The sequence below is a fragment of the Meriones unguiculatus genome, chromosome 6, assembly GCF_030254825.1.
Source record: "Meriones unguiculatus strain TT.TT164.6M chromosome 6, Bangor_MerUng_6.1, whole genome shotgun sequence".
In the NCBI taxonomy this organism is placed as follows: Eukaryota; Metazoa; Chordata; class Mammalia; order Rodentia; family Muridae; genus Meriones; species Meriones unguiculatus.
Genome location: NC_083354.1, coordinates 81,439,113 through 81,456,749, shown reverse-complemented (window position 1 = coordinate 81,456,749; position 17,637 = coordinate 81,439,113). Strand labels below are relative to the sequence as shown.

General features: G+C 36.4%; 1 protein-coding gene across 1 annotated transcript in view; it reads left to right on the top strand.

Moving 5' to 3' along the window:
- Ipo11 (importin 11) overlaps positions 1-17,637 on the top strand; it is a 182,722-nt gene that overhangs the window by 95,501 nt on the left and 69,584 nt on the right. Inside the window, exons 22-27 of the mRNA XM_060385692.1 lie at positions 1,603-1,679; positions 4,401-4,427; positions 4,619-4,698; positions 5,149-5,229; positions 13,290-13,385; positions 14,100-14,213. Of these exons, the coding sequence (XP_060241675.1) occupies positions 1,603-1,679; positions 4,401-4,427; positions 4,619-4,698; positions 5,149-5,229; positions 13,290-13,385; positions 14,100-14,213 (475 nt within the window). The remainder of the gene's footprint in view (positions 1-1,602; positions 1,680-4,400; positions 4,428-4,618; positions 4,699-5,148; positions 5,230-13,289; positions 13,386-14,099; positions 14,214-17,637) is intronic.

Below are 17,637 nucleotides of genomic sequence, written 5' to 3'. Positions count from 1 at the left end.
CACTGCACTGCCTGTCAACTGAACTCCTCACTTACTCTCAATTGACTGAACTGATTGAATTGAACTGACTGACTCTCTTTCTGCACTGCTCTTAAATAGCCAACCTTTCCTGTCTCTTCTAGTGATTGTTGAGAGTATCCTATCTCTGACTCATTCTGTCTAATCTTCCTCTGATTTGTTACTTTGTCTGCCCCTCAGTTCGATGTCACTTTCAAACATGGCTTCTTCTACAAACTATTCTTACCTGTGTTGTTTGGGATTAAAGGTGTGTACTAAGGGTGTGTCTGTACTCCAGCAAGATGAATTAAAGGTATGTGGTGTGTCTGCATTCCAGCTGGGTCACATTGACCTAGGTCTTTGGATGTGATCCCTTGCTGGAGCAGCCATGTTGCTGGATTAAAGTTTCTCTATATTTAAGTAATTTATTTTATTTTATTTTTATCTATGTTAGCTTTATTCCTTAATAAGTACCAAAGGTAGCTTATAAAAAGGAAGGGCTTGCTTTTGGCTTACTGGGTTTCAGTTCATAACTGAACGGCTGTATTGCTTTGGGCTTTGGCAGACAGTGCATTATGATGGGGCTTTGTGGTAGAGGAAGCCCACACACATATGGCAGATAAATAAAACAGAGTGGAAGGTCCTGGTGGGCCACCATCCCTGTCATTGGCGTGTCCCGAGTGGTCTGGACCTTGAGTAAGGTCCCACTTCCAGCGCTTAGGTCAGGTTCGAGCCTTGGGCACAGGGATGGGCCTTTGTAGGTCCAAACTGTATCACTATCAAAGGCTAGATTTTGATTAGTTCTTTATTTTTCTTGTCTTCTTGTTTGTTTTAATTTTTTACTGCTATTGTGACACTCATATTTTTTCTTCTTTAAGTTCCTTTTATATGTATTTGGTGTTTTAAAACTCTATTTTGGATTATTATGGCCATTATATTGACTTGTAATTTAATTGGCTTCTGTGTTCATCTTTAGAAAGCATTTAACATAAGTTGTTTTACTAGTTCATTAGCCCACTTTGTCACTGTAGAAACACAGAACTGATCAGATAATTTAGAACAAAATAACTTTATCCCTTTTTTATCAATTCATAACAATAGTGATTTTGTATAAAGTTATGATTTTATTCTACTTTAGCATATATTTTTTATTTTTACCGTGTATACAGAAATATATGGGGTGAGGAAATAGCTTAGCAATTCCCAGAACCCACAAAAAAGAAAGAAAGAAAGAATGGAAGGAAAATTTGGGCTAGGTGGCACATTGCTAGTCATCCCAACATTAGGAATTGCAGAAATAGGTGGATCCAGTGTGGGCCTGCTGGCCAGCAAACTTAGATAGTTGATGAGTTCTTGGTCAATGAGAAAACATGTCTGAAAAAAATAAAGAGGTGGCCAGTACCTGAAGAATGACTCTCAGGGTATCCTCTGGCCCCGACATGGGTGAGCATGCACATAAGACTGGGTATGTTAGAGGGCAGCTTGTGATGTTGTTGATCTTGTTGAGCGGATCCCACTCTTCTCACTGAAGTGTTTTTATGCCTGAGTTGTGTTACTGGCGTGAGTGATTGTCAGAAGTGAGTTAATTGTCTTTTTCTTTCCCAGGTTAGTGACACTGGAAAATAGCCCATGTGTTACACCAGAGTTGCTCCGTATATTTCAGAACATGTCACCACTTCTTGGTATGTCTTCAAATCTTACTGAGATATTTCTTAGTGTGACCACACTTAGAAGTATTTTTCCTGACTTCAAATTTACACCTTCCGTTTTTTAAAGTTCTGTATATCAAAAAGCCACAGTGGTTTTATAGAAATTTCCACATATATATTTGGAGTAATTTCTTTTGATTTAAAGGTAAACACTAAATAACATTGCTCTATGGAAAAATTTGCAGTATAAATTAAGATACAAAGTGATTACAAGTTGAGCTTGAACTTTGCCTGAAGAATTTTGCCTGATAGCTGCTCTTTATGCTGCTTGAAGAACATACTGTGAAACTGCTTCTATACATGGCTTTACCCAGCACATTGCACACAGGTAGTCTGTGCTACCTTTGTTGAACTGAGCATTGTGCACACTTCTGTTTTAGCTCAGGGACTGCTGAAGTTAGGGTGATGTATAATGTTGGCTGAAGTATTGCTTTCATGGCGTGTGTGTATTGTCCTTGTCATCCTCACATGGCTTCACACATGCTAGACAGCCGCTTTTCACTGAACCTTTACTCCTTCAGCACTACACAGGTTCAAAACATCACATGTGACACACGATATTGAGGGATCTACATACTTACTCTCTTAGTCTTTTGTCGACATAAGTAGATTCTTTCCCCAGTATCAACCTTTATTTTCATAGTAAATAATAGTAAGTCTGTACTTTTACACATTTTCATTCTAAAGCATGAAATAGCTTGCCTTATTTATTTGCTTATTTATATATTTATTTAATCATTCATTTTGGTGGTGGGGATGTTGAGAAGGAGCCTGGAACTTACTGGTCAGCATAATCTCCCTCTGACTTATATCCTTAGCTTGAAATCTCTTAAAGATAATATTTTGATTATAAAGTCATCTTAGTAAGGGAGTTTACCAATTCAGTCATATACCTAAATTCATGGCATATTTAATCATACATACATTTACAGTGTACTTACTGGCCCTTTGATTAATTTTTTAAAAATTGGTTTTTAATTCTTGATATGTGTGTGCTGTGTGTGCCCTTTAATGTGCATATGTAGAGGATGGAGGGTGACAACAGGTATTTTTCTCTGTTACTCTTGACTTTATTTGTGTGTGTATTAATGAGTATGTGTGTGAATGTTTGTACACATGCATGTGTTGGGATCATGTTCCCTTGCATTCATGCAGGACAGAAGAGGGTGTCAGATCCCTTTGAGCTAGAGTTGCAGGCATTTGCAAGATGCTCTGATTTGTTACGTGGGTCATGAGACTTCAGCTCTGGTTCCTATGAGTGAATAGCAAGAGCCCTTATCTGCTGAGCCATCTCTTTAGCACCTTATAGTGTCTGTCATTCCACCCAGAGCTCACTGATCAGCTAGACTTGCAGGCCAGTAAATCTCTGAGGTCCATCTTGCTCCACCTCCCCGGCTCTGAATTAGACATCCTTTGCCATGATCAGCTCTTTATGGGATGTGTGGATTCCAGTTCTGGTCCTCCTACTTGTGCAGCAGGCCATTCACTCACCGAACTCTCTCCCCAGCTCTGAAATCCCACTAAGACTCAGCCACACAACGTCCTTAATTCTTTTATTAAAATATGTTCAATATTGTCCCGGGAGACTATTTAGGTAGAAAATCTCCAGATCTGGACCCTTTGCTAAAAAAATTGCACATACTTAGAAATATTATCAGAAGTAAATATTCTAGTTTTAGTTTAGAAAAGTAGAGATACTTTGAAAACACTAGTGGATGTGAACTGACACAGCTGTGACTGATTACAGTACAAGCTTTCAGTGGCTAGATAATGCCACTAATCATTCATATTTCTCCTGAGGTGCCTTCCTTTTTCCCCTCTCCCCTCACTCCTCCCTTGGGCCCCCCCCATACCTTATTCCTCCTCAGAATAGAAAGGTACTCAAGCAATGACCAAATGTCTATTTTTCAATAAACAGTCCTCTACTATTTTTTTCCTGTGAAATGCAAAGGCAGTGTCAGCTACTTATTGCTGATGTCCTGGAAAAGTTTGTCTTTTAGTTTTTGTAGAGAAGGAAAGGAACTGTGATTTCCACTTCCCTTTGTCCTCTGGCAAAAGCCTTGTTTAGCTGTACTCTGCCTAACTTGGAGATGCTATAAAGTACCAGTCTGCTCAGTCTCTGTACACTGCTTTATACATGACCTATGAATGGAAATGTCAGCCAGACCTATTATCCTAAACTTTCTCATGAGCAGGATTAAGCCTCTCTCATATGGTTGCCTTCATGCAGTGTGACCTCACTTTGCTGTTTCCTTCTACTAAGAAGTGAACATGCTTGGTCTCTACACACTTCATAAACCAGGAATCCAGAGGATCTAAGTTTGTTTTGAAAGGAAAAATCAGCATTGTTCTGAATAGAAAAAAGAGGGAAGAAATAAGTATTTTTGCAAATCATTTTTACTAGTGAAAGGTGAATGAGATGGTGTTGCTAAAGAGTTTATGAATACTGAGTAGATTATAGTCAGAAAAATTTATAAAGAAAAGTATTTAAGTTGTTTTTATTTTGCTTTTCTTTTAGCCCAGACTGGCATTGAACTCAGTCCCCCTGCCTTGACCTCTGGAGTGCTGGAATTACAATTGAGTGTCACACTCTAGCTGTAACTTAATTTTTCCATTTCACTTATTTGTAGAAATTTTTATTTTTATTTTTCTGATGGTAAAACATTATCAATCCTGTCTGATCTTCTGTCCTAGAGCTTCCATCCAGCTGCCTTGCAAACGGTAAGCTGCATGCTTGCTGCTACAGGAACCATAAAAAGTCAAAATCACATTAGTAATCATGGTTAAAAACAAACTTGAGTGCTTCATGTTGCTATAGCAACTTAGTTTTTACTAAGATGAATCATCACTTCACTTATATTTTGAACAGCTAGTTAATTTTCTCTTTTAAAAAATAATTACTGTTTTGGCAGAACTAAGTTCAGAGAATCTCAGAACCTGCTTTAAGATCATCAATGGCTATATCTTTTTATCATCAACGGAATTTTTACAGGTATGTCAGAATATCTTTTGCATTGTTAATAATTATGTAATATTATTTTGGGTTTTGTGTGATATAGGAGGTGCCTTCAAGTTTGATCTGTTACCAAACTTGAAGGGGTTAAAATTTTTATTTTTCTTGTTAGTATTCCACACTGCAGGGAGGGTATAAGCAATATCCATTTCTGCTGTTACTGAATACAGAAAATATTATATATATATATGTATATATGTTTATATATAGTATATATAAAATAGAATCATAAATCAATGCATCAGTAAACTTATTAGTTATAATATTTCTTCTTCATTCTTCCTAAGAGGAGTCTTAACTGAAATTGTTTAGACCTTTAGTATAAATTCTTGAGTAGAGTGTAAGGCCTTCAAAATTGAGTTTTATTTCTTTTAAATATTGCAGCTGTGCTCTTATATACATACTGACCCAAATCTGGTTGGATTTCAGACATATGCTGTAGGTCTATGCCAGTCCTTTTGTGAGCTGCTACCAGAGATCACTACAGAAGGTCAAGTTCAAGTGCTCAAGGTATTGCCCCCTCAGATTATCTGTCAGGTACTGTTGGTGCAGCTAGAGCTTCCTGGGGGTGGATGATTGGAGAGGAAAGGAACTGGCTCTAGACAGTGCTCAGTTTGGCCTAATGCCTCTGTATATACCAAAGCATCAAATTTGAATGTGTGTACACATTACCTGCACAGTCTTGTTAAAATGCAATTTGGAATTTTTAACAAAATTTCATCTGATTGAAATAGTGCCTGTCCTAAAACCTCATTGGATAACAGTGAATTAAAAGCTTTTTCACAACTTGTCCTAAAACTGCCAATATTTGAAGCATCTTAGTTTTTCTGTTGTTGTTTTGATAGTGCTCTAGGCATTAAACATATGTCCTCACACACTGGAAGCAAACCAGTGAACTACATCGTCAGTCCATGGCAGCTTGCCTCCCAGACGGGGAGACAAACGCCAGTCTCCATATGATAAGCAGGGTAGTCACCACACTTCTATTGAGAAAGCCTGTGAGGTTTGCAGGTCTGTATTTGGAACGACAATTTTACTGATAGTGTTAACTTTAGTCAGCTGTTGAAGTTAGCATTTGTTAGCTAAATTTGTTAGCATTGTGTATAAAGAACCCGTAGCCTATAAATTATCTTTATATAGCTATCTTTATCAAAGAAATACTGTAACGTGAACACAATAGCTCACATGTAGCATAAGTATATAACTATATTAAAATATATCATGATATGTATGTATATACACATATGTATTGATATTTTACATATGGAGTTTGAAGGGTATAGCTGTTAAATTTCTAAATTCTTAGGTTCTGTGTCAAATAAGAGAATTAAATTTTGGTTAGGCAAAGCCTTAATTTTTTTTTTTTCACTCTTTCTAGACTGGGTCTCACTATGTAGCTCTGGTTATTTTAGAACACATTATGTACACTAGGCTAGCCTTGAACACACAAAGATCCACCAGCCTCTGCCTCCCAAGTGCTAGGGTTAAAGGCGTTAATCACTATGCCCAGCAAAGTCTTTCTATTATGGCAATTACATTTATGGTACGAAAACCGTCTTAGATCTTCAGGGTGCAACTCTTATAAAAATGCTTGTTTTCTATTAACCAATATATAGATGCAACAGAATAATTGGAGTAATCAGAAGTCTCTCTGAATGTAAAGTATTGTCTGTTCGTTGGTGGATACACACATAATAAAGTGTGTATATTTGTGTGTGCGTGGCTGATTTGACTTTTAAGTTGGGTATATTTGGTATTATTTGTTTATATATTTAGTTATTTGCCCTGTGGGTCAGGAATTTGTAAAGTTTTTCTGGAAGTGCTTGGTAATAAATGCTTTAGTCTGTGGATCATTTGGTTGTTATCGCAAGTATTCATTCTTGATATCATCTGTGAGTTATCACAATTAGGGAAAATTGTCATGTTATCTTGATGCTGTCTTTGTACTTTAAAATCTTTCCTCTGTTAGAGTGTCACAGTTTAAAGTTACTATGTGCTTTATCGGTTCAGATTTTAGAGGCATGACCTGGGTGGTTGTTAAAGAGTTCACTTGGCCTGTGTCTTAGTTGCTCATCCCTCTCTGCTGTTGATAAGGCTCTTGGCTATACTCTGGGCTTGTTTCTTTTCTTATTTTTTGTACATATATACATAAGTGTATGTGTGTATTTTGTATGTGTATGGGGGAAAGGGCCTGTCAGGGACAGCTTGCTTGAATTGGTTTGCTCCTTCTACCATGTGGATCCAGGAAATTGAACTGTGGCTGAAAACAACTTTTGCCACCAAACCATTTAGTGACTTGAAGTTATGTAGTACTTGAAATCAAAACTGTGTATATTCTAAGTGATTAAGAAAAAAAGTTTCTCACATTTAAATATTTTTCGGACAATACTTGAATTGCAAATTGTTTTTAGTAAAACCTGTTTTGCAATATTAGTAGTAAAGTAACTGTTGAAAGCTGATTTATGAATTATTTGGTGTAGGTATTGTAAAACTTCAGTAAGGAAGATTTCTAGCAGTCCTAAGAATAGTGCTTTCTTAGGCTTGCTTCTGATCCATCTCTTACAGAACAGAGGGAGGATAGCATGGCTGCTAGCTAGATTAGAAATTGGCCTGATAACCTCACAGCTATGTGATGTGGGCAAGTTACTGTCTTCTCACTTTCGGTCTGTAAAACAAGGATAGCTTTGCCAAGTTTCTAGGGCAGTTGGGAGGATTATTTGAGAGAGAGAGAGAGAGAAATGAATAAAACACTTAAAACAGTGCCTAGCATGTAATAAGCTAATATAAAAGTTAGCTATTTTTATTTAATTACAAAGCTGTATCATTTTATAGTCAGCCTCTCTGGGGGAAAAAAAGTCAAATACACTTGTAATTTATTTGATTGCTGGAAATTTTACTGTAGAAAAACAATCCATACCAAACGTTCTTCCATTATGATTTCTTTTAAATGAATGTTTATTGAAAATAAGCACTTCAGGGTTTGGTTGAGATGCCTTAGCAGGTAATGGCCCTTGCTCCCAAATCTGATGGCCTGAATTGGACCTCCAGAACCCACATTGTGGAAGGAGAGAACCAATTCCCAAGAGTTGGCTTCTCACCTTCACATATGCGTTATTGCATGTGTGTGCATACACACCCACACAGTAAGTAAATAAATTAATGAAAAATCAAACAAAAACACATCTGTTAAGTGAATTTTGCTTTTTAAGGTTAAGGCTAGTAATGTAGCAGTAGCATGTTATTAACAGCTGTGTATCTAACATAGTTCTTTAAAATTAATTGTATTTGTTTTTTGCTTTTCAGAATAACATAGCCTTTTAAAAATTTTGTTCTGGAAAATTCCAATCATAAATATTACACACTTGTTTCATAAGTTTAGTAGCAAGTCTATTTCTTTTTCAGTGTGCTTGAGAATGGAAAAAGTGATGTCATCTGTCTACTTCACATGTGCATTTTTGGTTGAATGAATCAGTGCAGGTGGTTATCATCCAAATATGGTAAAATTTCATAACAGTTTATGCAAAGTGTAGATTAAAACAGTTATCAAAAGTAGATCATTAATAGATTGTAAATACTTGAGTTAAATTTTGAAAAAGTATTGTTGTAGTTGCCTCCACAGTAAGTGGATGGTGAGTACTAGGAACAAGCTATTTAGTTAGCACAAGTAAACCTCTTAAGCTTTTTATGTAAAGAGATATTTTAAGAAAATGGTGTGTTTATTTTATATTTGCATTTGTAGTCCGAGAGAAAACTCTTAAAGTTCTGTTACTGTTCCTAATAATGGCTTATTGTTTTTTATTTTCAGTATCTCCTAAATCTTATTTCTTAATATAGGATACTAAATAACAGTCAATTTATGTTTTGGCTAAATGTCACCATTACATTAATTTCTAATAGTGTTTACATGTAGCTTCTTTGTGCTTTGAAGCAGAAAATTACAAATTTGAGACAGTTGGACAAACAGACCAACATGCCTGTTTCAAGAGTCAGTTAATTTTAGAGCAAAACTAGACTTTACTCTTTGACCGAGTACAGGGCATCTACACGAGCACAGTAATATTCTGAAAAGAAAGAGTCAAGGTTAAGTTGTTAGCACTAATTTGGGATTGTTTGTACATGTGTACCATTTTGAGTTTGGAAATTTTTGTTATCATAGCTATATCCATATGCGTTATTAAACCAACCTTCATTGGCATGAGGTTTACAACGAATTAACTATTTTGACTCTTAATTTTGTGTAACAGGTGACACCATTATTAACTATGCCCTACATATTTCTAAGCACATAGCATGTAGAGTACTTTTTTGTCTATATGTAAACATGATGATAGTACTGTTATTTTTTCCATTTTTGCAGACAAAAAAATTAAATGACAAAGATAAATTCTTTGCTCAAGGTCAGGCGGCTAGTAAGTATTGGTATCATGATACAAGCATAGACATTCTGACGTTAAGGTCCACACTCTTAGTAATTTTTCTATTTAGTGTAAGGCTAATCAAGAATGTTGTTAGGAAGACGTTAAACACCTACATTTTTTTTTTTAAGCAGTCTATTGTGGGTGTTCCTTGAAAATAAGTAGATTAAAAACTAAAATGCTGCAAGTTCTATTTGTATTGGCACAATGCTGATTTTAAAAAGACACAGTAGATGAAAACATATTCAGCCATGAGTGAAGTACTTGGCCATTCTCAAATGAAGAAAACTTACAGTGCCTTACAGTGATTTTGAGAACATACGTCCAGATTTTTTTTTCTGTTTAGAAAGTGAAAGATGGAAATGAATCAGTAAACAAATTAATAAAAGCAGTTATCAGCAGAGAAGAAAAGTTAGAAGCTAGAGTTTAGACCAGTGTAGATGTTTTATATAACTTAAAATAATAAAAGGCCAATCCCTATTACTATGAAAATACAATAAAATCAATAAACAAAAAATTTAAGGAAAACTTTTCTTAAGAGAAAGTGTATGTGTTTATTTTGATATAGTGGCAGTCCCCTAAGAATACTTCAAGTAACTTAGTATATAGTAAGTATGATGGACTATAAAATAAGAACCAGAAGAAAAAGAGAAGTTAAATTGACATTTTCTATTGCTACTGCTTTTAATAATACAGGCAATGTCATTATAAAATTAAAAAATTTGTGACTATATGTAGTAGATACTTGTTGTAAAAATAGTTATTAAGGTCTATAATTTTCATTATAAGAAATAGAGAATTGTTCCATGTGATTTTTCACATGTATATATTCAGCGTGTCAAAACAGAATGTAGTGTCATAGTTTCTTTTGGTACTACAGTTCTGTTCAAACATGGGATTAGGAAAAATGCAAGAATTGTTTATGTTGGGTCTTCTGGTCAACATAAACTGCTGTATGTTACCAGTTCTTTTAGCACTTTCATGTGATTACTTCATACCCACTGCCCAGAAGTCAGATAATGACATTTTTCTACATAATTGTTTTGTTTTTGTAACAGGGCCTCACTATGTGGCCCTGGCTAGACTGGATCTCGCTATGTAGAGCAGGCTGGCCTTGAACTGGCTGAGATCTGTGGGTCTCTGCATCCCTAGAGCAGGGATCGAAGGTATGCACTTGCATTCCTAGCCCTCTGCAAAATACTTTAAGAAAGTTATTTCTCTACCTGTGGTTTCTGACCTTCTTAATTTCAAAGACTTAGTCCTGAAATGTTTCTTGATTCTTTGACTATAGTTTACCTATAAAGACAGTATATAAATGATAGTGTTAGGTTATATTTAACGTGTGTGAATGATTTATATGGAAGAGTCATAATCATCTAAACACACACAGGAATATTTGTTTCTTCTGATACTAGTTTATTCATATGGAAGACTGTAAGGCTTCTCAATCCATATCAAAGATAGTGATTGCTGTGGGTTCTTTGAGTTAACTTTAATATAAAAATTTTTTGTTTGCTTTTTTTTTTGTTTTTCAGAACAGGATTTCTCTGTGTAGCCTGGGCTGTCATGGAACTCATTTTGTAGACCAGGTTGTTCTCAAACACAGATTCACCTGCCTCTGCCTTCTAAGTGCTGGGATTAAAGGTGTGCACTGTCATTGTTGCCACTGCCACCGCCACTGCCACCACCACCCGGCTCATATGAGTATCAAATGATATCCACTTAGCCTTTAGTTTTGTTCAAGTTTTGTTCTTCCCCACTTTTCCTTCCAACAAATTTAGTATGTCTGGTTTTATGTTGAGGTCTTTGGTCCATTTGACTTTAATTTTGTGCAGGGTGATAAATATGGATCTATTTGTATTTTTCTCCATGTAGACATCCAGTTAGACCAACACCATTTGTTGAAGATGCTATCTTTTTTCCATTGTATGGTTTTGGCTTCTTTGTCAAAGATCAGGTGTCCATTGGAGTGTGGATTTATTTCTATTCAATTCCATTGATCTTCCAGACTGTTTCTCTGCCAATATCATGCAGTTTTTATTACTGTGGCTCTGTAGTACAGCTTGAAATCAGACATGGAGATACCTCCAGAAGATCTTTTATTGTAGAGGATTGTTTTAGCAATTTCTGAGTTTCTTGTTATTCAATATGAAATTGAGAAATTTTCTCTCTAGGTCTGTAAAGAATTGTGTTGGTAATTTGATGAGAATTGCATTAAATCTGTAGATTGCTTTTGGTAGGATGGCCATTTTCACTATGTTAATCCTACCAAGCCATGAGCATGGGAGGTCTTTCCATCTTCTGATACCCCAAGCAAGGACCATGCATGGAGAGGACCTAAAACCCCAGCTCAGATGTAGCCCTCTCAGTCTACAAGTGGGGTCCCTAGTAAGGGGAGCAGGGGTTGTCTCTAGCATGAACTCAGTGGCAGGCTCTCAGATCACCTCCCCATGTAGGGTGCAGCCTTGCCAGGCCACAGAGGAAGACAGTGCAATCAGTCCTCATGAGACCTGGCTAAGGTCAGATAGAAGGGGAGGAAGATCTCCCTTATCAGTGGACTAGGGAAGGGGCATAGAGGGAGAAAGGGTGGGATTGGGAGGAGATGAGGGAAGGGACCACAGCTAGGATACAAATTGACTCTATTGTAGTAAATGATAATAATAATAGTAAGTAATGGAAAAAATTATAGAATTTAGTGAATGAGATAGACAACACTTCTTTAAAAAGAAACCACACCCTTGCCAGGCATTTCCTTTTATTTAGGGATAACCACTGGTGTTGCTTATAGCTAATTATTTTGTGTATCCCTTCATCTCTGTAAACACCTTTGGACCATTCTCTCATGAGTTATTAATGCTAGAAAATACCTAGGATTCTTTTTCACCTCCATTCAGCTAAAGGTATCTCATTTTTCTTGCTAGATTGGTATTTAGTGTTTATGATTTTTGCTTTCCTGCTCATAGTGAGATGGATAATTGGTTGTGATTATTGTTTTCCATAAAACCTAGCCTTTTGAAATCTTGGAGGTGAGTAAAGACCTTCGTTTGTATTTTAGACAATAAGCTGGCAGATGCTTCAGACAGAAGAGCTATTCTGTTTCTTTAACAGCTCTGAAAATCTGTCTTCTCCCAGCCCCTCCTTCTTCTAAGTTTGCCTGAGCATGGCTTTATTGTTGTTATTTTTGGTATGTGTATGTTTGTGTATGTGTCACTGATGTGTCCTCTTTAGTTCTAGACTCTACAGAACTCTCACTGCCCTTCTTTTGGGGTGCAGACCATTGGTCCAGATATTAAGATTTGGGTGTACCTGGAAAATTGGGTTTTCAGTGGACATTCTTCCAGGATTCTTTTCTTCCTTCTCAGCCTCTGTTGTCTTCCATCTTAAGTTTTAGCTTCCCCCTTTTCTACTCTAAAGGCGTGTGGTTCTGCTTTTTCCTGTGCTTTTAACAGGGCAAAATTGGAGAGTGAGATGTGATGTGACTCTGGGTGTTTCTCAGCCTCTGATGAGTCACTAAGGTGAAATATATATGCAGTAGCATTCCCTGTCCTGATAATTTATTGATAAACTTAAAGTGGATTTGTTCTTAACAATATTGGTTTTTTAGCTATTTTTTTCATACTAATAAAAGCAGTGCTTTTGTTGGATATGATGAGACACACCTGTACTTCTAACGCTCAGGAGGTAGAGGCAGGATCAATAATTTGAGGGCAACCTGGCCTACATAGCAAGACTCTTGTCTCAAAAAGCCAGAGAAAATAAAAACAAAACAAACAAAGCAAAACAAAAAACCTGAGACTCACACAGAAGAGTGTTTAAGATGCCTGTTGTGGGGCATTTTAAGGATGCTTTTTTATAGTGAAAGTGTCAGAGTTTAAGTAAACTGCATGTATCTGTATTATCACAGTATGATTAAATGTGCCTGCAAAGCTTACAGCTGTACCTAAATATTATATACTTTATATCACATTACAGTTTTTAATACTTATTTTATGAAAATGTGTCTGGTGCCAGAAAATTGCATGTCTCATGAATGTGCATATGCTTTTGAGTTTGCTCAGTGTTACCTAATTGATTGCCTCTTTTACTAGTTTTGTGTTTTGTGTGAAACAATGAATTGTGCTGTTGAATGTTACCATGTATCTTTCTGGGTTTTAGGTTGTAGAAAATGCCCTTAAAGTGAATCCAGTATTAGGCCCGCAGATGTTTCAACCAATTCTACCCTATGTTTTCAGAGGTGTTATTGAAGGCGAGGTAAGATTCTCTTAAGCTTCTGTGGATATCATTGGACTCTAAGTCCTATTTTAATTATTCTCCTTTTGCATTGGGAAAACTGTATCTTTTTCTCATTGATAATTGGGAAAAGAAAGTTATTGTTTGGATCATATTTAGTTGGGTAAATTTTGAGGATAGTTAATATTTTTTCATTTGCTTCCTCATATGAAAAGTATAGGTTTCTATTTGTGTCTATTTGTGTATAAGATGAGAATTGATGCACATGGAAGCCAGAGTTTTTGTTGTGCTTCATTCTTCCCTTCCTTCCTCTCTCCCTCCCTTCCTTCCTCTCTTTTTCTTTATGAACGTGAAGTTTGCTGTTTGGCTAGCCTGGCTTGTGCACAAGACCCCATCTTTATGCTTGTACCAGCAGATACTTTTCCCAGTGAACCATCTGGCCAGGCCCTAATTTCAGCTCCTGAATAATCTGTGTAACAATAAGCAGCAATGATACAGATATTCATAAATAATGCATGTATAATACACAAACACATGTATACGCATATAGTCTATAGTTACTTAAAATTTTTACAAGAATTTAAGCAATATTCATAGATGAAACACCAGAGAGCAACACAGAGGACAGTGTTTTCTGTCCCTGAAGGGGAATGCTATATCATATCCTGTTGGAACTGTATCATTTATGCTTGTATCTTAACACAGTTTTATATGCCCTATATTTTAATTGTGCAGCGGTATCCAGTAGTGATGTCCATCTATCTTGCTGTGATGGGTCGAGTCTTACTACAAAATGCCAGTTTCTTTTCTTCACTTCTTAATGAGATGGGACGTGAGTTTAATCAGGAGGTAAGAGTCTGCATGCTTAAATTTAAGGAAGTCTGTGGCTATGTGAAATAGGGAACCTTTCTATAAGTTCTTTTGAAGCATTGAAATCTTTACATTATAATCTTTTATCAATTTGAGTTTTATCTGTCACTTGGGGTAGAAGTAAGAACAGTGGTCCTTTAAATAGCAGGTCAAAGTCTTGCAGTTTGTTCTCATTCAAAATAAGCCATTTAATTTTTACTTAGCTATAGAATAGAATTTTGATTTGTATATAATGTATTTTTTTTTTACTGACTCATAATATCAAACAGGAACACTTTGTATATATTCATAAGTTGTCTTGTTTCATTTCTTTAATGAATTTAATTTCAAACCGTGGATTGAAGAAATTGCTGTCCTTATAATGGAAGGTGACCTTTGAAGCAGCGTAAGAGTATTTAAAAATACTGGGGTTAAAACAAAATGCTGAGTTGTGTGAAAAGCTCTTCAGTGCCTTAGTTACTTGTGACTAAATACTATATGTAATATTGTGTAGGAAATTGGTCACTAATTTGTTCAGGTTTATGAGATGTGGAGACAGCGTTTATTTCACTCATGTATTTAGATTGGAAAGAGATAGTTGCTGAAATCTTTTGACCTGTGGTAGAAATAAATCTGTTTCAGAAGACCCAGGGTTAAAAAAAAAAAGTGGAAATTTTGCCATGGAGAATTAAACCACAAATTTGACATCTTAGCTTTTCTTTTTTTTTTCCCCAATGAATTGCTTAAGAGAAATATTATTATTGTCTTTCGCTGGGATAGGAACTGTTTAAACTTTATTCAGTTTAATTCAGCAAAATTTTTGAGTGATTCTGGCAATGTATTTCACAGTATAAATTTTATGTTTTACCAGATAGTATTTTAAATCTTTATCAGAACTTTTAAAATTATCATTTATTACAATTTATTCAATTTGTATCCCAGCTGTGGCCCTTTCCTCATCTCCTCCCAAATCTAGCTTTCCTCCCACTTCTCCTCCTATGTTTCTCCCCTAGTCTGATGATAAGGGAGGTCCTCCTTCTCCCATCTCACCCTAGCCTATCAGGTCTTATGAGGACTGGTTGCATTGTCTTCCTCTGTTCCCTGGCAAGGCTGCACCCTACATGGGGAGGTGATCAAGGAGCCTGCCACTGAGTTCATGCCAGAGATAGCCCCTGTTTTCCTTGCTAGGGACCCCACATGGAGACTGTGGGCCACATCTGAGCCAGGATTTTAGGTCCTCTCTGTGCATGGTCCTTGGTTGGGGTATTATTCTCTTCAAGGCCCCCTGGGCTCAGGGGTATTTTTTGTTTTTGTTTATTTGATTTTTTTTTTTTTTTTTTGGCTCTGTTGGTCTCCTTTTGGAGCTCCTGTCCCTTCCAGGTCTTTCATCTCCTCCCTTCTTTCATAAGATTCCATGCCCTCTGCCCAAAGTTTGGCTATGAGTCTCAGCCTCTGCTTTGATACCTCGATACCTCGATCAGTAGAGTCTTTCAGAGGCCATCTGTGATAGTCTCCTGTCCTGTTCCCTGTCTTCTCCTGTTTCTGATGTCTACCGTGTTTGCCCTTCTGAATGAGGATTGAGCATCTTCCCTAGGGTCAATAGAGGAATTTTGAATGGCAGAGGAACACTTAAAGAAATGTGCAACATCCTTAGTCATCAGGGAGATGCAAATCAAAACAACCCTGAGATTTCATTTCACCTTACACCCATCAGAATGGCTAAGATCAAAAACTCAAGTGACAACACATGCTGGAGAGGATGTGGAAAAAGGGGAACCCTCCTTCATTGGTGGTGGGAATGTAAACTTGTACAATCACTTTGGAAATCAATCTGGCACTTTCTCAGACAGTTAGGAGTAGTGCTACCTCAAGATCCAGCTAGACCACTTCTAGGTGTATATCTAAAAGATGCTCAAGTATACAACAAGGACATTTGCTCAACCATGCTTGTAGCAGCTCTGTTTGTAATAGCCATAAGGTGACAACAACCCAGATGCCCCTCAGTTGAGGAATGGATACAGAAATTGTGGTATATTTACACAATGGAATACTACTCAGCAGTTAAAAACAAGGAAATCATGAAATTTGCAGGCAAATGGTGGAAACTAGAAAAGATCATCTTGAGTGAGGTAACACTCACTCAAACAGAAAGACACACATGGTATATACTCACTCATAAGTGAATTATATAGTGAATATATTCACTCATAAGTGAATATAGGATAAACATACTTTATCAGAATTTAATAATAGCATTTCTGTTCCCATCTCATTTGTGAAAAATATTAGAGATTTGATGAGAGTCCCCAGTGCTAGTAAATAGGAGAGTTGGAATGCAGACCCCAGTAACTCTGTCTCAGTATCTTTTGTCCTAGTGGTACATTCTTCAGCAGACACTTAACTATGAAGTTCATAGTCTCTTACAAGGAGAAAAATATTGGATTTAATATTTTTTTCCTTCGACACAGACCTATTACATTTATTAATAAGCTTCAAGCGCCATCGCCAGGCTGATATTGATCTGTTCCAAACTGTCTGTGCTAGCATGGCCTGCTTCCCAGCCATGTGCCCATACTCCTTGCCATGTAATCTCTCCCAGGCTGCTCCTGCTTCATCTTTATCCTCATGGCATCATGACCTTCTCTTCTCCCTCTCCTTTCTCTCTTTCCCTTTCTGCCCCTCTCCCTGTCTCTCTCTCTCTCTCTCTCTCTCTCTCTCTCTCTCTTTCCCTTTTCTGTTCCTTGGAACCTGCAGACTAAAAAGGGAAGGCACCCTAACTCTCCTCTTAGTTATTGGTTATTCAGTTTCTTTATTAGCCAATCAGAGATAATTGGGGAGTAATTTTTACACAACATTGAGTCAGGAGGTTCCTCAATTGTAATGGCAATATCAGAATCTGTTAGCATTTATTTCACCAATTAACAGTCAAATGTAAGAGACACACCTTAATACAAGATGAATGAATGTCATCACTACAGAAAAATACTTAAGTACTTTAATAATGTAAGCATTGTGCTAGAAATACAACTAGTATACTATGGAAACAGAAACTATCAACTACATTAACAAAACAGTTTTTAATTAGGAAAATAAAATGACCTGTTATGTGTCAGCATTGGATTTGGTGAAATTCAAATGTATTTCATTAAAATAATAAGGGACTTAATTTAATAAACCAAAGATATTTCTGAGCTCTTTTTTTAAGCTTTAAAATATTAAACATTAAAATTACAGTTCTTATCAAACACTTAAAATAACCTTGCTTTACTCCTCATATAATTAAGGCACCATGTAAGAGCTATCCTATTCACCCTTTGGTAACTTTGAAAGCAAGTACTTTTTTTTTAAACTTAAGTGACTTTAAGTATTATTATGGAAGCAACCTACTATCCTTTATCTGTAGCTTTCTCCAGGCCTATTTTTT